The sequence below is a fragment of the Schistocerca serialis genome, chromosome 7 (assembly GCF_023864345.2).
Source record: "Schistocerca serialis cubense isolate TAMUIC-IGC-003099 chromosome 7, iqSchSeri2.2, whole genome shotgun sequence".
Taxonomy (NCBI): domain Eukaryota; kingdom Metazoa; phylum Arthropoda; class Insecta; order Orthoptera; family Acrididae; genus Schistocerca; species Schistocerca serialis.
Window position 1 is genome coordinate 167,816,024 of NC_064644.1, and position 25,217 is coordinate 167,841,240.

The 25,217-nt window shown below is 42.0% G+C and overlaps 1 protein-coding gene across 3 annotated transcripts in view; it reads right to left on the minus strand.

Moving 5' to 3' along the window:
- The window catches only part of LOC126412356 (tyrosine-protein phosphatase non-receptor type 9), a 796,012-nt gene that overhangs the window by 64,842 nt on the left and 705,953 nt on the right, over positions 1 to 25,217 (minus strand). For all 3 annotated transcript variants that reach the window (XM_050081912.1, XM_050081910.1, XM_050081911.1), the window contains one exon: positions 7,043 to 7,177. In XM_050081912.1, coding sequence (XP_049937869.1) covers positions 7,043 to 7,177 — 135 coding nt within the window. The remainder of the gene's footprint in view (positions 1 to 7,042; positions 7,178 to 25,217) is intronic.

A 25,217-nucleotide genomic window follows, 5' to 3' on the forward strand; every position in this document is an offset into this window, starting at 1 on the left:
AGAGTGTTCTGTTATGTGTGTTAAAACAATATGGTATGGTAAGTAACTTTTCTGTCCTTCCCTCTAGCCCCAAATATCTCAACATAGCCTCCACTGAATTTGATGGAATTGGTGTAGCAAGATCCATTATTTTAGATTCACAGAAAAAAATTGTTCCCAAGCCTGTATGACACTTATTTACAGCAACAATAATGCCTTCATTTGATGAAAATTTCCCCAGTCCAAACTATCTTTTGACATTAAGAAACACGAAACAGTAATTTGGGAACAAGTCTGATGAATGGGTAAATTAGGGAAATCTAAAAATAAGAATAAGTAACTGTTGCACAAGGAACTGTTGTAACCCTGTAGTATGGGCATGTGTAAACAACAGCGCACTATCCACGTGCCTCCACGGCTGGCCTAGAGAGCTTGCCTCACAACCTGCACAGACGGTGCAGCAAGCATTGTGCTGTGTGCACAACACTCCAATATAAGCCAGGCACACTGGGCCTCAGTCTCTTTTATTTATTGTTTATTGTATGCTCACATTTGCATATGTATATTGATGTTGGCTATAGTTATGAGACTTTGTACTATTTTATACTTCATTCAGTGTTATTGCGGAACTCTTCATGCGGACACAGAACAAAAGCTGGTTGGTGTTAATTCTGATATTGTGTTTGTACAACATTACAACAAAGTTGGCGATGAGAATGGGATTCTACTCCACGTGTTAAGTTTCTTTAGTTCGATATACAGCCAACAAGGCAGTCAAAGACCTTCTTCAATCTATTGTTGAACAACATCGAGCTCTCACCAACAAGCTCTCTCTGTGGCACTAAGCAATTTGGCAGTTTCATTTACACGCAAGGTTACACTATCGCTGACACAACCCCCACTGTTTCCTCCGTGTGAAGTTTCTGTGGGAGATTGGGAAGCATATGAAAAATGCCTTTGGCAACATTTTCAAGCTTTTGGAGTCACCAATCCCAATTTGTGTGAGCTAGCTCCTGCCAGTCCTTCTTTTGATGAAATGTATCTTGCTCTCTAATTATCATTGCAATGTTCTCATGTTATTGCTGCTAACATTGAGTTCTACTGTTGTCAAAAGCAGCTACAACAGTTGTACAGAGCTTGGCCAGTAGAACTTCATGAGCTTAGCTGTTGCAGATTGTTACTGAGGCACACAGGGACTCATGCTGATTTGATGGTTTGTGATTCTATGATATGTCTGGCCCCTGATAGAGAAGTTCATGAACAGGCTTTACAATCTGAAAATCCCTCTCTCACAAACATTCTGAACACTGCTCAATCTTTTGAAGTATCTATGGAGCAGTAAATCAGACAGCAGCATGGTGTGAAGTAGCCACCACTGCTTCCTCTTCTTCTCGGCCATCGTTGGATTAGCTCATGGGGGGAAGATAACATCATGGCCTCCATGCCACATGGGGCAGTGACACGCTAAGCAACAGCAGCAGCAGCAGCTGCTGCAGTCATCATCACAACAGCAGCCACATGTTCCTCTTCCATTGTGCTCTTATTGTTTTGTTCAAAATGAGCAGGCTTCATTCCCAGTGTTATGGGCAATTAACACCTATTGGAAAGGAAATAAAGGGGGGGAGAGGGGCACATATTGCATCTATGCAGCTTTCAACCTTTTCACTAGACATGAACGTGGATGTGAACAGAGTTTCCCAAGTGATGGCACCCCAAACAAACTGTAATTGAAGTACATGTGATAGACAAGATGTTAGAAATGCAAGTGGATACTGATGTAGCAGTGACTTTGTTAAATTCTCAAATGTATGTTGAGCTTGGATCGACAACATTGTCCTCATTTCTCATCAGTTGGTGAGTTACAACAAACAAAAAATACCCATATTGGTATGGTTTTTGACTTCCATAATGTACAAAGCAATTGTTCAGCCTTTGATCTTTCTAGTAGTGGACGGTGCACCACAGAAAGCTTTATTTGGGTTAGATGCCTTCAAAATTTTTGGGTTCTCTGTTTCTGATGAAGTACACCTGGTATCAGATCAAGTTCTGCACCAACAACTAGATGTGCTCTCCTTGGAATATTCCTCCCTGTGTTTGAAAGGTTTACGTTGTGCTACCAATTTCAAGGCTAACATCACAATGAAAGCGATGGCGCATCCCAGTATTTTCATGCCAGCCAGACTCAACAGCTTTATGGGAGCAAGTGAAATTGGAGCTAGATCAACTTAGATCTTTGGGTGTTATCACACCTGTCCCTTCTAGTGAATGGTCTATTCCATTGGTAATTGTCCAAAAATATAACAGCAATTTTTGGCTTTGTGGTGATTTTAAAATGTGTGTCAATCCACAGTCTATTATTGATACCTATCCTTTACACTGTCGAGATGAACTCTTAGCATGGCTTTCCATGGGCCAATATTTCGAAAATAGATTTGTCAGAAGCCTTCTTACAGCTGCCTTTGGACAACTACTTCAAATGTGTCCTCATAGTGAATACCCCCTTTGGATTACATTACCACCAGTGCCCGATATTTGACGTGGCTAGCACCCGTCACATTTTCCAATGATTTTTGGAGTAACTCATGACCTCCATGTAACACTGTGTTAACTAACTGGACGATACTGTGGTCTCAGGTTCCTCAATGGATAAACATTTGCAGAACCTCTGTGCCTTGTTCACTGTGCTACAGGCCACTGGTTTGAAACGTAACCTGGGCAAATCACAGATTTTTCTGCCATCTATCATCTATCTTGGTTTTGAAATTTTGCATGCTGGTGTCAAGCCTTTGAGCCAGCATGTTGGTGTCATTACAGCTTTGACACATCCTAAGTTTCTCAAAAAGATTGTGTGCTACCAAAAATTTCTTTCTCGTGCAGCTACACTGGCCCAGCTGCTTCATGCTCTCTTGTGTAAAGATGTTCATTTTCACTGGTTGCCCACCTTCAAGCATACTGTTACCCTATTAAAATTAAAATTACACTCAGCACCTCGTTTAGTTACTTTCCAAACAGGCCAATGCCTCGTTTTGGTCACAGGTGCCTATCAGTATGGCCTTAGGGCTATTCTCAGGCACAAATGTGTGGATTGTTCTGAATGCACTACTGTGTATGATTCCTAAATTCCGAAGCAGCTGCAACAGTACTCTTCACTGACAGAAAAAGGAGCCATTGCTATTGTGTATGCACTCAAGAAATTTCATGTTTCTTTATACAGTTCTAAGTGTCGTTTGATTACTGATCACAAACATCTGGTTTCTCCTTTCAATCCTTCAGCATCTTCACTGGGCAAAGTGGCCCATCGTCTGTAATGTTGGGCCCTGTTTTTGCCACTCTGTAACTATGAGATTCATTTCTGACCCACAATACAACACACTAATACAGATGTTCTTTCTCAATAGCTGACTGGCCCTGATACAGCATTTGATCAGGATGAACTGTTGTGTTTCTAATTAGATGTCAAGGTCCAAAACACTGTGGATGGTTTTCCCATTATCAGTTATTGGGTTTCAGTGTCTGTCATGGCAAACCCCATTTTACATCAGGTTGTTCAATTTTACCACCATGGCTGACCAGATGCTGAGTGTCTGATACTTCACATAACTATTATATTTTCTGTCATTGCCTCTCAGTTCTTGATGGTGTGTTGCTGTTGGCTACTGAAGAATTTGTGCCCAGTGTTGTGATCCCATCCACACTGCAGAGGGATGTCATGTGCCTTCTCCACCTGGACCATTGGGATGTTTCTTGTACAAAATTGCTGGCCCACCACCATGAATTTTGGCTGGGTATTGACAATGAGATCACAATTGTTGTGACAGCCTGCCTGCAGTGCATCACCCATCAAGTGGCACCATGGACCTCTCACTGCCAGCAGCCCACCCCACTTCACCCCTGAGATGTATTCATGGTAATTTTGCAGGTCTGTACCTTAGCTCTTTTCGGATTGCAGTAGTTGACACTTCCTCAAAATTTCGTTATGTGGTTTGTTGCCTGTCCATGTCCACGCCAGCTATGGTCACAACACTCTTAAAGATTTTTCTTTAGATAGCTTGCCGCATATGCTTGTGACGAACAACGGCCCACAGTTTGTATCTCAAAATTTTGAAGTTACGGCCCCTCCCTTTCATTCCCAGTCCAATGGAGAGGCGGAGTGGCTGGTAGATATATTCAAAACCGAGATGAAAAAATAAATCACTCAATCTTCTGCTAGGGAAGCCCTCAAAAGGTTCTTGCTTTCAGATACATTCAATCCAGTCAGCGATCATAGCCCAGCAGAGCCGCTTCATGGCTGCTAGCCCCCACTTCATCTGCTCCAGCCAATACCTGGCCACCTGCCGCACCCAACTCACAGTGATTCCATCTGGGCCACATTGTCTGGGCCTACGGGTTTGGCTGGTACCCTCAGTGGATACCAGTGGTGGTCCAGTGATGCTGCACAGTGTGCACCTCAGCTTGGTGTCATAACACTACAACTATCTCTGACCTCTGTAGACACATGAACAACAACACACCAGAGAGTTCTCTGCCCCTGAAACTGCCTCCACCATCTGCGCTGGTCCGCAGAGCATGGTCCACACATTCACCCCCTCTGGTGCTGTCTTTGCTCAGGTTGCTGCTGCTGCCACTGGGTGGAACAGTCACCAGTGGCCAACCTCCATGTCTGCAGCCCTTGTCGCTGCTGCCATCTTCTCTCCTGCCTCCATCACTGTGTGTCTGGCTACATGTGGACATGGATACATCACCACCATCACCAGTGCTCCCTTATGGCCTCATGGGGGAGTAGGTGCCATACCTGTCCACACCTGCGACATTTCACTGACAGAATGATACCTGCTTCTCAGTTGTCACCTACTGATGAAGACATGGACAGCTCCACATTGAACACTTTTCTTCAAGGGAGAAGGAGTGTTGTAACCCCTATATTGTGACCTCGCATAATCAAACAGTGCATGATACAAGTGCTTCAAAGGCCGACCTAGAAAGGGTGCCTCGTAACCTGAACAGACAACATAGCAAGTGCTGTGGTGTGTGGACAACAGCCCAGTACATGCCTGGTGTGCCAGACCCTTGGCCTCACTTCTGTTTACTTTTTTTATTTTATTTTATGCTGACATTTGAGACTGTATATTGGTGTATTCTATAGTTATGAGACTTTGTACTGTTCTATACTTCATTCAGTGATATTGCGGATCTTTTCACGTGGAAACAGAATAAAACTTGGTTGGTGTTACTCTTGATATTGCATTTGTACAACGTTACAACAAATACAAATTTAGCATTTCTGTGAGGTATGCAAAATTAGCTATTTAATCATTATAATAATGTCACAAATTTTTTGTGAAGGTCTGCGATGTAACAAGCTACAAAAAGTTTAATTTTATAGTCTGTATTACAGCTATCTATATATTTCGCTGATATTGTAATGTTGAAACCCATATTTTTGTTTTACATATCATTTTTTGCACAAAATTTAGCAATGAGTGATAAATTGTCTGGTGACTGCTTTTACAAATTTCATTGCTTGAAGTGGTTATATTAATTCTCCAGAGCACTTCTAATACATCTATGACAAACTTGTAGCAAAAAAGCAGCAGTGGACAATCACATACTTTGTCAAAGATTATACTTTGCATAGTTCAGCATACAAATTGGAAATCTGGACGAGTCGTCAGTCCCACTTTGCATGTGATCTGCCTCCACTACACAAGAAACTTGGCATTATGAAATAATTAATTAAAGTCCTACAAAAAAAAATGGAGAAACTTTAAGTGTGTGACAATTAAGTTACTGTGACTATAAGAAGCTAAGATGAAAGAGGGGCATTCCTGTCACTTCTGATGTTAAACTAATGAGAGATGAAACATTTGAAGACAAAATGACTGAAACTTAAATTTCATCTTGCGTAACCTTCAAACAAGTTGTCAACAAGTTTCTTGGCAACTACAAAGACTCTGCTTACCAGAATTAGTAAGGAACACACTGGATAACTCTAAAGTATTGGATGCTTCAATAAGCTTGAAGCTTCACTTTCTGGACTTTTGCATCAGCTACAGTCTAGAAAATATAGCTGCTGATTGTGGGGATCAGGGAGAAATGTTCCATCAAAACATTAACCAAATGGAATGGGAATACCAGGACTGAGGGGATGTCAGTATAATAGCTGACTACTGCTGGATGCTGCACAGGGCGTGTCCTCGGCGCACAGAGAAACTGAAATTGAAACTTGAGGTGGAGAAAGAAGCTACATTAATATTTATGCTTTTGAATTACACCTGAAGAACATAATACTTCATTATAATATTATAAATGCATTATTTTATCATGATTTTTAATGCAGTTTTTATGTATGTGTTTCTATGTATTTTTTGGATCTTCATCGTTACTTTGTGAGAAAACTTTATATTATAGAGGAGAAGCCCTTAACATTTTTTAACTTAGCGTATCAAAATTAGAATTGCCTAAAATTATCAAGTAAATAGGTGCAAAGTATAAATTTGTAGACTTCAGTTATTGTTTACAAACTGTAACAGTCGGTCTGGAAATCCAAAGTAAAATTCCATTATGTTTAAAGTATGGCTTGTTACATTATCTCAGTATTACTTTGCTCCATAATCACTACTCAGAATTAAGCATTTCACATCCCTCTTAATGAAATGACAAATTCCCTAGCTACATAAAATGTTGCTGCCTGATGTGGCAGCCAGCTGGTGACAGTATCAGCCTGTGACACTATCCTTAAGTTTTTGACACAATTAGTCTTGGGTGGCAATAGCGACCAATCAAATGAGATAGCACATTTGTCAGGACACTGACTTTACATAGAGGAGGCTGGAGTTTGCTCTGTCCAGCCATCTTGACATAAGTTTTCTGTGGTTTTTCTAAATTGTTTCAGGCAAAAGCCATGGCCAACCACCTGTCCTATTCTAATAAAATATACACACATATTCTGTGTGTATGTACATTTCTGAGCTACTTACTTTCATTGTTTTATGATGACGAAACCTATATCATTGAAAAATGATCTCTAGGTGAATAAATAAATAAATGAGAATATAACACTCACCTGTGGTATATTTACTGTATACACCCTGTCTCTGAGTTTCTCCCTGACAAATAGCCTGAGGATCTTGAATGGAGCCTTAAACCACAATGGCGCGGTGACGATGAGGACTTTTTTCAGTTTTGCTGGATATCCACCCTGAAACAAAAAAAATACACAGTTAATTGAGAAGTGGAAACATCATTAGTGAACATTAATAAGTACGCTACATCTTGTAGCTGGACAATGTTAACTGACCTGAGTTCAGAAAGCTTGTGCTACACAAATGAATGAGTAGTATAAGAATTTAACATGCTTCTTAAATAGACAGAAGATCAGATTTACCAACAGAAACTTCACTATTGTCAAGAGACATATATCACTGCAGAGGGAGATACAGGGCTGAGTAGGGGGCTGAATTAAGATACAAAACATGTTTCATGATTTGAGCCATAATATTTTAGACAAACACAATGCTACAATATTTGGAACATAAGTCTAGTGTTTACTCCATGATTTGAGCCATAATATTTTAGACAAACACAATGCTACAATATTTGGAACGTAAGTCTAGTGTTTACTCCAAAACAAGAATTTTTTTTTTTGTTTTTAATCTGAAATTTATCAAAAGGCCTATAGTGAAAAACTACACAAAAATCATTAGATACAGATAATTATTGACTGGATTATGATCTTCCAAAGTTATTGACTGCGTTTTTGCAGTAAAATCTCTCACTAGTATTAGTGTAGTTCAATCAACAATAACGATTTATTTAGTCCAGTTAGTAAATATAATAAAAACAGCTTCATACACTAATATTTTTGTTCACGGCTGCTAGTGTGCATAATTCTGTGATTTTATGGTCCCTCACCTCCATGATCACCTGAGGTCCCTTATACACTCTAGCAAATGTTGTTTTCGTTGTGGTCTTCAGTCTAAAGACTCATTTGATGTGGCTCTCCAGAGCAGTCTATCACTGCAGCCTCCATACACCTGAACTCACTTTGTAGTCAAGCCCTGATTTCCCTCTATAATTTTTACAACCCTTCTCACACAACCTTCCATTTCCTTGCATTGTCGAATTGACTATTCCTTACATGTCTTATCATTTCAGCTCTTCTTCTAGTCAATGTGTGTCATAAATTTCTTTTGTGCCAATTTGATTCGTTACCTTTTCATTAGTAATCCTATATACCCATCTAATATTCAGCACCCTTCCATAACACCACGTTTCCATAGGTTCTATTCTCTTTTTGTTGGATCTGCTTATTGCCCATATTTCATTTCCATACAGTGCTACACACCAAGTCAAATAACTTCAAGACAGACTTACAGACACTTAAATTTATATTAGATGTTAACAAATTCATCTTTTTCTGAAAGGTTTTCCTTGTTATTGCTGGTCTGCGTTTTATATCCTCTCTACTTCAGCCATCATCAATTATTTTACTGCCCAAATAGCAAAGCTCCTCTACTAATTTCTGTGTTTTGTCTCCTAATTTTGTCTCCTAATCTAATACCCTCAACATCATCTGATTTATTTCGACTACAGTCCATTACCTTGTTTTACTTTTGTTGATGTTCATCTTTTCAACCTCTTTTCAACACATTTTCCATTACAAGTCCTTTGCCACTTCTGATAGAATTACAGTATCAATGGCAAATGACAAAGTTTTTATCTCCTATCCTTGAACTTTAATTCGCTTTTCAAATTTCTTCTTAATTTCCGTTATTGATTGATCAGTGTAAAGATTGTATAAAATTGGGGATTGCCTACAACCCTGTCTCACTCCGTTCTCAACTACTGCTTCTCTTTCATGTCCTTCGACTCTTGTGACTGTTGTATGGTTTCTGTACAAGTACCCAGTAAATAATATTTCGCTCCCTGTGTTTTATCACAGCTACCTCCACAATTTCGAAGAGTGTGGTCGAGTCGTCATTGTCAAATGCGTTCCCTATAAATCTGAGTTTGCCTGCAACATGAACAAATTTTTCGCTTCGCAACTCCCAAAAATTTCTCTCAGTGGCCCATCCCGTAACTGAAAATATTAAAATATCTCATTTGCTTGTCAGTACTACCGTTCCTAAATGGCGAGGCGGCTCTTAACGCTACTAAGTCCGTTTCTAATGACCTGTGGATTCTTAATCGTAAAAGCGACGGGACGAAGAAATCAAAATGTTGAACATCTACAAATTGATTTCAAAAACGAGTTAAAGCACAACATGTTTATGATCATTCAGTGAATATAGGAATCAGCATGTAAGCTATGCAGCGTAAGATCTAGCAAAGTATTAACAAAAGCTCTAGACTCAATCAAGTTCAAATGGCTCTAAGCACTATGGGACTTAACATTTGAGGTCATCAGTCTCCTAGACTCAGAGCTAGTTAAACCTAACTAACCTAAGGACATCACACACATCCATGCCCGAGGCAGGATTCGAGCCTGCGACCGTAGCAGTCGCGCGGTTCCGGACTGAAGCGCATAGAAACGCTCGGCCACCGCTGCCGGCACACTCAATCAAGTGATTCTGGTTTTATGTTAACTAAGTTCATTTACAAGAGACCATATTTATTATAGGTTTACATAAAACGCGAAATCGTATGTGAGAACCGTGCATCGGAAATGACAATTTGAAATTTGTGCTTGTACTTTGGCGTGCACACACATTCCCTGCTTTTTTCGAGCAGTCACTGTAGCATTTGGCTATCCAAGCACGTGTCTTGCTCAAACCCATTTGTCACTGTCACTCGATGTTCCTTCCAGTATGCCGACCACTTACACACAGAGGTCATAACACGGAACAGGACCACTTAACCTACTTGGTGTGACCGCTACCGTACTCGTCCATCCGCTGTTTTCATACTTACAAGTTACATGAAGCAGGAAATCAAAGATTTGTTCAGCCTATGAAGGGGAGCGTCGAGTGACATTGATAATTTGAATCGGGCCAGTTGCTCACGAGTTTATTGAATTTATCAGTTTCAGAAGAACTCGCCAAAAATCATATGACAGGTATCACCATTTTCTCTCTCCTTTAGATAAAATACACACTACGCAATTTCTCACCATGTAGCCGCATTTTGTTTCGAACAGCTCAAACGTCATCTCTCCCTGTTCGTGAAATCGAAACAATTGCATTCCAGTCGATATGGTAGGGAAACAAATTAGAGACACCTAATTCTGCCGCTCAATCCTTTGATTAAGAAACATGTCTGATCTCATAGGAATACTATCGATATTATGACAACTTCAGCAACGATTGACTGGCCTTACCTCCGAAGGAGATTAGGTCTTAGGCGAACTATTAAGCAAAAATTAGTCCACCCGAATGAACTTTAATTACAGGTCCACAACTGGAATACTGTACAATGCTAATCTGAGTCATTTCATCCATGCCCAGCCGCTAGGACTTGACTTACAGGGTATATTTTGAACTATAGAAATCTCAAAAGTATTACTGGTCCCCAACACACGAACACACGGTATTCTGCCTTGTGATTAAGTGAGTGGCAAAATTAGCCCGAGGCGTTGTAATGAGAAGACAACATTTTTGAAAAATCGTTTTTTTTAAATCACAAATACAAGACAACGGCGTGTCTGGAGGACGTACAAAATAGACTACGAAGTTCGTCCTTGTCCAGATTTTTAAATATTCTGACAATTACAGTATTTTGCGAGTAATAACCACTTACAATGCTCTCGGATGCAGTCTTGTTCCCGAAAATACAAATGAGTTAATTATATGCCTATGTTGTAACTTACAGAAAAATGTAAGTAGGTCGTTATTCAGATGGTACTCTGTCTCTGAACTTCTCTTTCATCACAACTGCAGACATTTCGGATCCTGCCTTACTTTTGTGCGTCACCGCATAGTTATATCTGTCATATTGTCAGCGTAAATCTCATAAAACATACAAAAGTCGGTACATACGGAAGTGACACAATCTGTTTCAAATTCGTGAACTGGATCAATACTCGTTGGGCAGAGACAACGTCGATCTTGGATTGGGTTTTTAGATGGTGTCTCCCGCATCTGTTTAAGTCAATGCCAAACTTAGCCCTTTGTAGACGTAACGATTTCTTGATTTCTGAGAGAGGTTGAGTCGGAGACATTCTTACGAATATAGTGTAATTACTAATTAGATAGGGAGTGGTACATGTCACAGTGTCCAATTTCATATCTGTAGTTATAACATTGCTCTCGCAGAGCGATCCGTTCATTTCCGTACCCATCAACAAAGTGGTAATTTTTGCAGAACAAATTTGTAAATTAATAGCTAATGAGGCCGCCACAGCCAATTGAAGGCAATTAATTGGTTTCGCGGCTCCGCTTCGACGGCATCTCTGCGCGCGTCACAAAATGGAATTGCGAGACTGTGTACAGCAGGCACACCATATTGGAAGCGTTTATCTCCGAGCAGATATGGAACCGCTAACGTAATCGTGGCATCGTGAAACCAGGCTAGGTGGAAGACACAGGGCGCTAAATTAGTACCCCGTCCTGAAGCCAGATGATATGTCTCATTAATTAACAGATACCCGTTCACAAACGAGCATCCTTATGATAGTTTTCCGAGAGAGATGACGCTTGACCTGCTTTTTTTCACTTGTTTTGTGATAATCTTGAAACGCTCACACTGTTGTGATGTCATAACACAATGAGCTGTGAGTTTCACAAGGCTGTAAGATATAATCGTTGGTAATAGCACCATACCAATCCGTGACATAGGCTGACAACGAAAAATAGATGAAGCGCATGCCATAAGGAAACTGGTGCCCCATGTTTTTCAGAGGTGTGGCAGAGGGAGGACCTAACTATTCACGGTTCGTTTCGGGGAGGTGGGGGAGGGGGCAAGCAGAACTGTTCACGTGGTTTCGTCTAATATGAATTAGACATACATCATCTTTCACCAAAACTGTTTAGCATACATTTATACCGATAGTGTGGCAATGCTTGTTTAGGCAATCAGTGCTATCCTGTTCTACAAAGAGAAACTATTTATCAATACGGGAAGTCGGAAATATAGCCCCAGTTTTATAGTTCCTGCTTCTCGGAAACAATTTGGATCTCTTAATTTTGAAAAAGGCATCATATTACCGGCTGTACTTTGAGTCCACTTATAAAATTCAGATTCACTGAAGACCTTCTCAATATCGACCTGGTATAGATGATGATGATGATTATTATTATTTTACAAGCACGGTGCATCACATTTAAATGGAAAAAAGCAAAATATAATATCTCTGAAAAAGAAGAAAGCATTTTGTTTGTTTCTTTTCTAGACTTCAAAGGTTGTTTCGAAAAGCTGCAGAAGCTTCGCTGCGACGCCCTTACACATCCTTCATACAGTCCTGATCCCTCCCTATGCGATCTTCATTTTGCTGGAGCCGTGAAGAAAGACATTCGTGGTTGCCGATTTCCTTCAGATGAACGTTTGTGTACTGTCATGGTCCGTAGGCAACCGCAAACATTTTTTCATGAAGGCATTGAGCGTCTTGTCTCACAGTGGGATAAATGTACCGATAGTTATGGCGATTACTTTTGAAGTAATAAACCGTTTACTTATTTTTTCCTCATCTGTCTCGTTTTCATTTGACTCTACCTAACACATATAATTTCCTTTCGACAGTTCAGGAAATAAATTCTTATACGTCATCGTTAAGATTAACGTTCCCAGCCCTGTCTTAATGGGCACGAAGTATATGGGTGAACCTCGATTGTGTCGTCGATCTGAGGCAAGTTTTAAGTCTTCGTGAGACGTGGGAAATGCTGAAGATGCCGAGGCTGTCCGGATCCGAATGATAAGGCGAATAACTGCCGGAAAGTTATTGAACACTATCACGTTCAGCAATAGTTTTCTTCCTATGGAGATTACATTACATGGTTGTAGATCAGTCGTAATTGTTCCAAGAATTTCAGACATATCTCTCACATCTTCATTCAAGAGCCAATTTTCTAGGAACATAAGATGTTTCTGTGTGTTTCAGTATCACTGGTATTTTTCTTGGCAGTGAATTATGCGGATGTTACGGCTTTCTATAACAGCATATCAAATGCTTCCGCAGTCCTAACATTTGAAGTAACTGCTTTTAGAACGTCTACGGCACGTTTCACTCCGGCTGCATTAACTTTTGGATTGTGCAGCTATATGATCAATTCTTCGCATAGTCCAAACATTTCGATAGCGACTGTTATAATTATGAGAAGCAGTCTCAAGCATTTTGAGCCGCTTGGCGGAACCCAGAAGTACTGACTGTCTTTCATCTCCAAATGAGCTCCATGCATTCAGCACTTCGATCACTGTTTCCTGGGTCGGGTCACAGTTTTACACGAAGCATTTCAAAAATTTACTCTTACAACCCATCAGGTCGGACACACCGGTAGCAGCCATTGAAATGGATTTGAATTTGTCTCGCCAACAACAGATGGTAAAACAACATCTGCGTACAATTTTCTTGTTTTCTTTTCTTTTTTCTTTTTGCATATTCTATAATTACGAATAAATCCTTGTTTCTTTAGAATACAGAACTCCCATTTGACATTAAGTGTGTAAGCCAGAAAATGTTTGGGAAAGGTTTGACATTATGCCACATCAGCGCCAATGATGGCAGTCATTTCTAAGACGTCATAACCTAAATCTGAAAAGCCGGCCGCGGTGGTCTAGCGGTTCTAGGCGCGCAGTCCGGGACCGCGCGACTGCTACGGTCGCAGGTTCGAATCCTGCCTCGGGCATGGATGTGTGTGATGTCCTTAGGTTAGTTAGGTTTAAGTCGTTCTAAGTTCTAGGGGACTGATGACCACAGATGTTAAGTCCCATAGTGCTCAGAGCCTAAATCTGAAAATCTGTAGTGACGTTTACATGTTGAATAAAGTGTGTGCAAGCCGTAGTTCGTAACTAATTTACGTTTCTTTTTCACATATGTGGTGTGCGTACTGTAAGACCTTCGGTACACACACCATCAGATTATTTGACTTGTCGCTCTAACGAAGTAGGCGAGTGTCAGCAATATGTCTCGTGGTCTTATCGTGGCGTTTTTATCTTCTGCCGTTAGGTCAGACGATAGAAATGCCACTTGCACGCTTAGAGTAGCAGATTGACGGTGAGCAACTTTAAACAGAACTTGAGTAATTTTCACACACATTTATTAAAATAATAAAAGCATAAAATTACTTAACTTGATTCTGGATGCTATTTACAATTGACAATCTGAAGTTCCTTTGGTCTTGTTACGTTAATCTTATTCTTACATATCACTGATACTTGACAAAGTGTCTATACATTTCTCTTCATGGCTATGTACAGGAATATGATAATTTTATTAGGTGCAGACTGAAACTTGACTATAGACTGGTACAGACAAATGCAGACTAATTCAGACTGACTAATCGGAGGTCTGTACACTCGTTATAATACCTCGAGCGTTCGGGTATCACTGCGCGAGTGTGATCCGCGAGGAGAAAAGGTTCTACGTTAGCAGCAATCTCACGGGCTGCGAGACATATTAATACGCGGATCGGCGGAAGCAGAATTTGGTCCGTCTCTAAGACAGCGCCATCTCGTAGTGCGGAGACGGACGAGCGCTGCGCCTGCTCTGTTGTGCTCAGCGGGGCGCGCTCTAGTGGGAAAGTTGTGTACGCGCTGACTACGCGGAACTATGTACACAACAACATAGTTCAATAACTGTCACACTGTTATGAGACAGATACATACTTGTGTTCAACCGTTCTGGCTTCCAGTATGACGAGATCACCCACGGAATGCCACGAAAACATTCCTGAGACTATAACGCACCCTCCCCCGACATCCAACCTTCTAACGATAGTTGCAGAGTGTTTGGTTTTGGTCGTTTCACGCCGTACACGCCAACGGCCATGTAAAAAGGTCACCCGTCACCAGTAGGTGGACGTCCAGTTGCGGTATTGGCGTGCAAATTCCAGCCTTCGTCCGCCAATGAACGGCAGTCGGCATTGGTGCATGAACTAGCGCCTGCTGCGGAGGCCCACACGCACCAACGTTCGCCGAACTGTCATTGAGGAGACTCCTTAGGTAGCGCCTTGGTCCATCTTAGCAGTCAGCTGCTGTACAGTTGCACGTCTATTCGCCTTTACACATCTCCCCAGCCGTCATTCACCCCTGTCATCTACGGCCCGTGGTGCACCACATACAACTCAGCGCCGACGCACGGTATATTTTAGCTACAGTAGAACCCCTCTAATCCGACCTTGGATGGTCCGTCACTCCGGTTAGTCCGATCATGCTCAGGCTCGCAAGCCTGTGCCGACTTGTCACTGACTGGACGCCTGTCGGGCCATTGTTACGGAGTCTATCACTGTGCATATTGTTATACTGTACATCAGGGCTTCCCAACCTTTTCAGCTGGCGGACCCCTTCTTCAGTCGAAAATCCATGGCGGACCTCTCGTCAGTCAAGAGCACAGTAACTTTAAATTTCAGAGCGAAACCCATGGGATCTGAAAGCTTCTTAATGCACGTGCCATGTTCCCAATTCGTCTAGCATGCAAGAAAATGGTTCAAATGGCTCTGAGCACTATTGGACTTAACATCTGAGGTCATCAGTCCCATTGAACTTAGAACTACTTAAACCTAACTAACCTACGGACATCACACACATCCATGTCCGAGGCAGGATTCGAACCTGCGACCGTAGCGGTCGCGCGTTTCCGGACTGAAGGGTAGCATGCAATAAAAATATCATTAACACAAGACTTTATGAGATTTTCTGCAATGGTATGAGCTTTGCCTGTTTTTGCCACTCGACAACTAACCAAGAAAGAAGCTTTCAATGAATTTTTATTAATTGTTTTTGCATGAATTTTCATGCAATGCTGTGAAGCAGCTAGTTCAGCACTCTTCCTTTTGAAAAAATTGATGTCTTTAGCCTGTAAATACGTGTGAGTACCTGCAAAATGACGGTGCAATTTAACTGGAACCATTGAACTGTTCGGAAGGACTCGCGCACAAATTACACACTGAGCTTTAGTCTTCTTTGTCTCCATAAAGCCCATTTCTAAACAGCTTTCGTTGTACTTACGCTTCTTGGTTATTCCACTTCCACAGGATATTGCAACCAATGGAGTACTTGCAGCGTTTTCACACAATAAATCCGACTGTGGAGCTTCTTCCACAAAGCTCGCTCCGCGCATGCGTAAAAGGTTTCAGCGCATCTAGCGCCTTGAGGCGGCGCACAGACGACCCCCGTATTGTTGCGAAACAGTCGATCAGAGAAGCCGCATTCACCGGCACTAAACTGTGTATTCGTTCTCACTTAGGAACCGCAAAGGTTGCTTGGGAATACGACCTGAAGTAAAAGTACACATGTTTTTCACTCGAAAAAAAATGATGAATTTCATTTTCACATTTTTATTCAATAATTTTACTCATTATTTTACACGATTTGGTGAAATGTGGCCGCGGACCCCCTAGAAAGGGCCGGCGGACCCTAAGGGCTCCGCGGACCACACGTTGGGAAGCCCTGCAGTGTACATTATTGTGCAGTTTTATCCTTTGTTGGGATTAAAAAACGTCGTTGTTTGCTTTATTCCGTGTTTTCTACAGTACTTATTACTGTAGATTCATTGTGTGTACAGTTGTCTGTTTTTCAACATGTCTGGATTCAAACGTAAACACGTAACTCTTTCACTAAATGAAAAATTAGCAATGCTACAAAGACTGGACGAAGGAGAACCGCTCCAAAAAATTGCAAAGGAACTGAATGTAGCTGTTCGGACAATTAATGATTGCAGTAAGAATCAGAAAGACATTGAATCCTATACAGTTACGACTGATGGCGAAAACACTCTGAAGAATCGCAAAACATCAAAAAAGCCTAAAATTGAACTGCTTGGTAAGGAATTGTGGATGTGGTTTTGACAAGAAAGAAGGAATGGAACTCTAATATCCGGGCCAATTTTCAAAGAAAAAGCGATAGTTTTGCACAAAAAACTGGAAGCCGAAAGAAAATTTGCTGCCAGTGAAGGCTGGATCGATAGTTGGAAAACTCGTCTTGGTGTCCGATTTATTTCTATTTCCGGTGAAAAACTATCTGCCGATGCCGCAGTTTTCTGTTAAGTTTCAAGAAATTGTAGAAGAAAATGAACTGTTTCCCTGCCAAGGGTATAACATCGACGAGACGGGGCTGAACTTTAAAACGTTGCCAACAAAAACGCTCGCAGCTTCAAATGAATCCGTGGTAGGAACGAAACTTATAAAAGATAGAACAACAGTCATTAATTGTAGCAACGCAGACGGTACCCACAAGCTCCCCTTGTTCTTCACTGGCAAATCTAAGAAGCCAAGGTCATTCAAAAATATAAACTTTTCTTCCTTGCCGGTTTATCACCGCAATCAAAAATCTGCTTGGATGGACCGCAACCTTTTTAAATCCTGGTTTTTCGACAAGTTTGTGCCATCGGTCGAAAAAGACTTGAAGCAAAAAAAATCTGCCTGTTCGTGCTCTACTGCTGCTGGATAACGCACCATCACATCCATCTGAGGTAGATTTGGTGAAAGCGGACATAAAAGCTCTCTTTCTGCCTCCTAATGTGACCTCACTCATCCAACCAATGGATCAGGGCGTTATCGAATGGTCTAAAAGGCGATATCGCAGAAAGTATATCAACTCAATCTTTGAAAAATCTGAAGGAGGTCATAACTTATTTGAGGCAATAAAATTCCTGAATATCAAAGATGCTATCTACACAATCGCTGCAGCATGGGATGAACTGAAACATTACACACTGCGGAAATCGTGGCGTAAGCTTTGGCCACAAGTTATGACTGAAAATGAGCATACCGAAGATGAGCAAAACAACGATGCATTGGAAATCGTTAAAGATCTACAAACTCTGGAGCCGAACGTCCCTGACATTGAAGTTGAAGAGTGGATCAACGAATGTGACAAAGACTGTGACACTTTTGAAGAGTTCAATGACGACGTGATTGATGCCACTGTTAGCCAGGAAACTGTGAATGAGGACTCGGACGGCGAAGACGAACCCCCCACCCGGATTTCACACACCGATGCAAAAAACGCTTCTGACATCGCCCTTCAACACATCGAACAGAAGACAACTTCAATTCCAAAGGACGTTTTGTGGATAAAAAAAATGGAGGGACACTGCAGCTATATCGAGAATAACATCTGCTAAACTAAAATGTATCACTGACTTTTTTCCAAGTAATTTGTTTTCGTCTTTACTGTAAAAACAATGCATACAGTATATTCATTTCTTAGCATATACATACAGTAGTTTATTTCTTTGTAAAATATTTCTTTTTTGTGTACAGTGCTATAAACATTTTTTAGTTTACAGTGTATATCGTTTATACGTTATTAAGTACAGTACAGTACTGTAATTCGTTTGTCGTTTTTCCTTTTAAAACCAATACATATTATAGTGTGTGTAGACGTTTTTTAGTTAATATATTGTTTAACACTGTGTAAAAAACATCTTTTTAGATTACTGTGGACGTCTTTTAGTTCTTAAATCGTTTAATTTCTTGTACTAAATGTCTTTTTATATTTTTTGCAATAAATATTAGATTTTTCGGATAATCCGAACTTTTTTCGTCCCGAAGGTGACGGATTAGCGGGGTTCTACTGTACCCGAACAGTTTACAAACTTAGCCTTTCCGAAAATGCTACCAGCGTTGTCCCGAAAACAAATGATCATGCCCTTTTCGACGACAAACAAATCGCTCCATTTCTGAATCACTACAATACCTGCACTGTTTTCCGCGTCCCCCCGACATGCTGTACAGACCCTCCACTGCTAGTGTTGCCACCTGCCGTCTGTGTTACTGTACTCTGACGTCGAACATAGGCGGTTGTCGCATTAATGTGACCGGATCGTGTATAATGCTACGTTGGCGTTCCGTGGGATAGATTACAAATCATGTGAATCACAGTAGCGTACTTTCAAGGCGTGCTATGTAACATCCGCTTTCCAGCGAGAATTACACAACCAAGTGTCACACTCATTCTCCTTCGTCCTGTTTTTGAGCTTGCTTACTTAGATCTCGCACATCCAACACAAGGAATACGTCACACGGCTGTAAACGTTTCTGGAGACTCCGGCACCTACACCTCGTTGGGGCAAGCTATACGAATTTGCAAGAGCTGCGCATGCGTGTTTGGGGTCTCGAAAAGGCAGCGGTACAAATCACTGCTCCTTCCGCCTAACCGCCCAAGATGCTTCATCTTGCGAGATAGCATTTTGAATAACGCGAAGGCAGGCAGCGATGTGCTGATTCGCCGCTAAATTCCACGGACTGCGTCCAGCTTCCATTTGCTGCGTTTATCAAGAAACAGCACCAAACAAGTGTTACTAACTCACAATGAAAGAAGAGCGGAACTGCTTTACCAGCCGTAGAATTGAATTTGTAAAGAGATAACCTAGCTACTCCTGCGAAAACGAATACTTCAAAGTAGCTCAGATTCTCAGACGTAATATAAAGTAATCACTCCATCGCCTCCAAAGAGCCACAGCGACGGAGGTGAATACTTCACTACTTTCTATGTTTATTTATTTATGCATTTGATTCACTTGGCAAAAGCAGGCAGGGCATTCAGGTCCTCTCTTAACAACCGTGATATTACGCGCCGATCAGAATATTATCCGCGTTACCAAGAGACTTCATTCCATTAACATTATTTATTGATGGTTCACGGTTACGATGGTCACTATGTTGAGAAGTTGCCAGTGAGTCTGTGTAAATATTTCAATAAATACGTCTTCCTTAGTGATGTTTTGTTTTCCTTGTGAGTCAAGGACTTTCTGGATGCAGCTTTTATAAAGAGAGATACATTCTTTTTTGATTCTCCAGACAAATATCAGATCTGACACACGTTTGACATCTCCACTCTTCATATGTTGTAATTATTTTCAAAATCTTAGGAATACGCGGTTCGTTACAACTGAGGATAACTGCAAGTTATGTTGAGGCCAAGGGGCACTGCCAAACACTAACCTCCCTTAGAACCGAAAATTAGGTCATGTGTCGAATGAGCCGTGGTCTTTAAATACGACAAACATTCAACCTCTGTGGGATTTTCTGTGAGAAATGGAAGCTTGTATGCTCGAAAGTACTAGGACGAACGGCAAAAGGCCGGGCGGTCCTAGGCGCTTCAATCTGGAACCGCTACGGTCGCAGGTTCGAATCCTGCCTCGGGCATGGCTGTGTGTGATGTCCTTAGGTTAGTTAGGTTTAAGTAGTTCTAAGTTCTAGGGGACTGACGACCTCAGATGTTAAGTCCCATAGTGCTCAGAGCCATTTGAACAGCAAAACAAATGAATGCGTCAGGATATAGACTGGAATGGAAGATGTGATTATAGCTGAAATGGAACGAAAGGTTACCGGATCGTGTATGCAGACCGATGGATGGTTTACGACCAAAGGGAATTCTTTGCTAAATTTACAGGTATAAGAAATACCGAGACGATGACCAAATGGAAGACGGGAATGATTGCAGTAGCAAAACAGTTGCAGATGGTAAAAACGTAGGGACTGGGAGGCCATCTTCGATGTATAAAACTGAAGGTGCGCTGAGAAGTATTGCCCCCGATTTTTTAATGCGAAAACTCTTCAAGCTTTCTAAATAAAAAAAGTTATTAACATTCTACGTCTTTATTCCTCATGTCTACATATTTATTTCTCAACATAGTCATCCTGGAGACGAATTCATTTCCCCCAACCAGTTGCTGTCGTAATGTAGAATGTTTTACTTTTTCGATGGAGCCACAACTTCATCGTTGCTTGCACTGCTACATTACTATCAAAGTGAAGTCCTCGAAGATATTCTTTCAGCTTTGGAAACAGATGAAAATCGGATGGGACCAAGTCGATGTTGTATGGAGGGTGATCGACGATAGTGAAGCCAAGGCGTCGGATTGTTGCAGATGTCGCAGCGATTGTGTGCGCTCTGGCGTTGTAATGCTGACGGAGAGTGCCCTATGTGTGGACGAACTCTTCGAATTCGAAGCTCGAGAACAGCATGCTGTTTCTCCATGCCCCGGTATAGTTACAGTACGTTACACGCGGCCATGGTACACAATACGATTCGGAGCCATCTGACGGCAGACGGCTGCAAATATGTAGAAATGAAGAATAAAGATGTAGAATATTGATAACGTTTGTTTTATTTAAAAAGCTTTAGGGAGGCATTACTTTTCTGCACACCCTCGTCTTTCCTGACATTTCGTCTCCGACTGCGGGCGACATCTTCGGAGATAAAACGGGAACTTCATCAGGGGCTCGAAGGACACCCAAATTTGTAGAGCTGTATAGAGGGAGGAAAACTTTCCCAACTGACGGCCGCTGTTCCTCTCACTCTTCTTGGACGAAGGGCTCGAACCGCCTCCTTACTGGCGAAACTATTTTTCTTGAAAGCCGACGCTAAGTGACTCAGTTCCTGTAGTATGTAAACTGGATCGCAAATATTAGTAGCCCTGTCCCCCACGCTTTTAATTACTCCCTTTTATTAACAAGATCGCGGGCAGAATCGGGAACGTGTTGGCCAAGTCTGGGGTTGTAACGGTCTGTAAACCCAGCAGCAAAGCAAAAGAATGCCTCAAAAGTCGAAAGATGTACGGCATCCGCTGGCGAAATTTGGGGTGGTTCAAATGGCTCTAAGCACTATGTGACTTAACATCTGAGGTCATCAGTCCCCTACACTTAGAACTACTTAAACCTAAGTAACCTAAGGAAATCACACACATCCATTCCCGAGGCAGGATTCGAACCTGCGACCATAGCAGCAGCGCAGTTCCGGACTCAAGCGCCTAGAACAGCCCGGCCACAGGGGCCGGCAAATTTGAGGTGCTGGGCTATATAAACTTCCGTGTAGTTGTGGGGGAAAGCACACACTGGAACCACAAAAATAAGTGTTAACACGCGCTTAACAGAACATAAAGGGAACTGGCGACTGGGACACAATGACAAATCGGCCGTAGCGAAACATACCTTCCGAGATGGATGCCACGAAATTAAACTCAAGAGATTAGCGTTCTAGCAAATCAACGCGTTATCTTGCGCACTGTACAAAAATGCCTTTGAGATTTATGTACACGACGGAAACTTTAACAGAAAAAAAGGTAATTATGTTAAAATATAGACGCCTACTTTGTGCCAGTGGAAATACAGTCGATTACTTCTAATCGACAACGATGCCGCCTGCCAGAGATAACCACGCAGTCGGAATCTCGTGACTGATGCTTGTACCCTCAACACAGCTCTATAGAGTCTGGAGGCCCTAGCCCTTGATGCAGTTGACCTACGACGGCGTTTCCCGCAGACGGAGACGAAACTTCAGGGAACAGAGTTTCATACGGCGACCACGGACTCTCAGTCCGGAAGTTTTAAATGAAGTAAACGTTGTTCGCGAAAGCCTACACTGTATAATGATACGATAATACATGGAAACGCCTAGATGAGACCTTTATACAGCACTGGATATCAAATGGCTGACGATGACGGTACTGGCGCTTCGCAGAGGAAAAAACCTCACTACAGTCCCTCCTCTAAATCGTCGCACGAATGACAAGATGACAGATACCGAAATAAGTGACAACGTGACAGAAAAGCAAGAGAAATCACTCAGCAGAGGAAAGGATACTGGATCTGGCGGAATATCAGTTCGATTCCACACATAATATACGAAAGAACTTGTCCCTCTCTTAGAAGCAGTGTGCCATTGGTCTCCATATACAAGGGGCGATCAAACAGTTCCGTTTGAAGCGTTGCTGCAGCCTATATGTAAGGCAGCGCGACTTCGATGCCAGTGTATAATCACAGACATGTAGGCAAGGGATTAATGCGTCATCCGTGTCCTTCCGACGTGCGTGGGGTAAATGCGGAAACGTGAACTATGTCGACGTTATTCCCAAATGGGTCCAAACAAGACTAACGTACAGTGATTCTTTTCTCCGCTGCCGAAGGACAAACACTGATAGATATCCGTCGGAGAATGAAGGATGTGTATGGGGTAACATGTCAGTCGGAAACCACCATTGTGGAATGTTGTGCCAAGGGTCAATGCTGCTTCATGATAACGCACGTCCCCCTATTGCAAATGCCGTAACGCAGAAAATACGTCAACTCAAGTGGGAGAACCTCGAGCACCAGCCCTAGTGCCCTGATGTATCCCCGAGCGATTAGTATGCCTTCGGTCCCTTAAAAAAAGAAAGGCCTTGAAGCTTCGACAGGTCGGAAGATGACGTGCAACAGGCAGTTAAGGATTTCTTCTTAGAGTTATGTCAAACTGACATCTTCAGTCTGGTGCGTCTGTGGGATGATTGCCTCAATACTCACGACGATTTTCCTGATAGGCTTACCGATTCTGGACTGTACAGCCTTCGAACGAAAACTCTTTGATCGGGCCATATGTAAACGACCTAGTAGATAACGCTGTAAGTTTTACGAGGCCTTTTGCGGACGAAACTGTTGTATACAGAGATGTCGCAACGCAAGGAAATTGTAGCGAAATGCAGGAAGACCTGCTGAAAGATGGACGCTTGGTGGAAGGAGGGGCAATGACCGTCATCATAAACAAATGAAACATGTTGCGAATACACAGACAGAAAGACCTTTAGTTGTATAATTGTAAGGTTGCAGAGCAACGACTGGAAGCAATTGCTTCCATAAAATATATAGGAGTACGCGCGTGGTGCGATTTAAAGTAGTCCGATCGCATAAAATTTATCTCGGGTAAGGCAGATGCCGAAATGAGATTCATTGGAAGAATCCGCAGGAAATGTAGTCCATCGACAAAGGAAGTAGTTTACAGAACACTAGTTTGACCAATACTTGAATACTATTCGGCAATCTGGGATCCGTAACAGATAGGATTGATGGAGGAAATAGAGAAGATCCAAAGGAGAGCAGCACGTTTCGTTACGGGTTCACTTAGCAATTGCAAAAGCATTGCGGAGATGCTCAGTCAACTCCAGACGTAGACGCTGTAAGACAGGCGTTCTGCAACACGGTATGGTCTACTGGTAAAATTTCGTGAGCGTACGTTCCTAGAAGCGTCAACAAATATATTGCTTCCTCCTATGCGCATCTCGCGGGAAGACCATGAAGTTAAAATTAGAGAGATTTGAGGGAACACGGAGATTTAAGCAATCTCCTTCCCGCGAACCATACCCGACGGACGTAATAAAAGGGGGAAGTAACAGTGGTACACAAAGTAGCCTCCTCCGTACACCGTAAGGTGGCTTGCGGAGCGTAGATGTACATTTACGTGTAGATGATGACAATGCTGACGACGACGATGCTGATGATATGAAAAAGACGAAGGTGATGGTGATAATGATGATGATGATGATGATGATGCTGCTGGTGGTGGTGGTAATAGTTAGTTATGGGGTTGGTGCATAAGTTCGCAGCGTTTTTCCATAAGATTAATAAACACAACAGAAGCAGGTAACAGAGACTTCAGTCATCAATAATATATTCTCCTTCAGTATTTAAAACAATATGCCAACACTGGAGAACTTTTCGATTCCACGACTGTAGAAATCACAAGGTTTTGAGGCGAAGAACTCGTCGAGCCATGTTCAATAGCATTATCGTTTGTGAGTGCGCGCAGGTCTTTGTACGTGGAGTAGTTGCTTTGTTTGGGTTCAAAAATGTTCAAATGTGTGTGAAATCTTATGGGACTTAACTGCTAAGGTCATCAGTCCCTAAGCTTACACACTACTTAACCTAAATTATCCTAAGGACAAACACACACATCCATCCCCGAGGGAGGACTCGAACCTCAGCCGGAGCCAGCCGCACAGTCCATGACTGCAGCACCCAAGACCGCTCGGATAATCCCGCGCGGTTTTGTTTGGGTTCAACCATTCCGTTCTTTCCCCTAAGTTAGCACAATGACACAATTTCTCGTCACCAGTAGCGATACAGGATAGGAACGGTCGGTGTTCTGCAGAAGCCAATTGCTGACGAGCAAGCAGATATGCACATATGGCCAACCTCTCAGTTTCGTGATTTCGGCTTAGGGCATGTGGTACCCATACACCCGATTTCTGCTTCACTCCATTGCACGAAAGTGTAACACGACGGTGGAATGATCATAGTTCTCACATCTGCCAGTTCTCGAACACTGAAGTGGATCATTGTGAATTAATGCGTTCAAACGATCTTCATCAAACCTCGAAGGTCTTCCTGAACGCC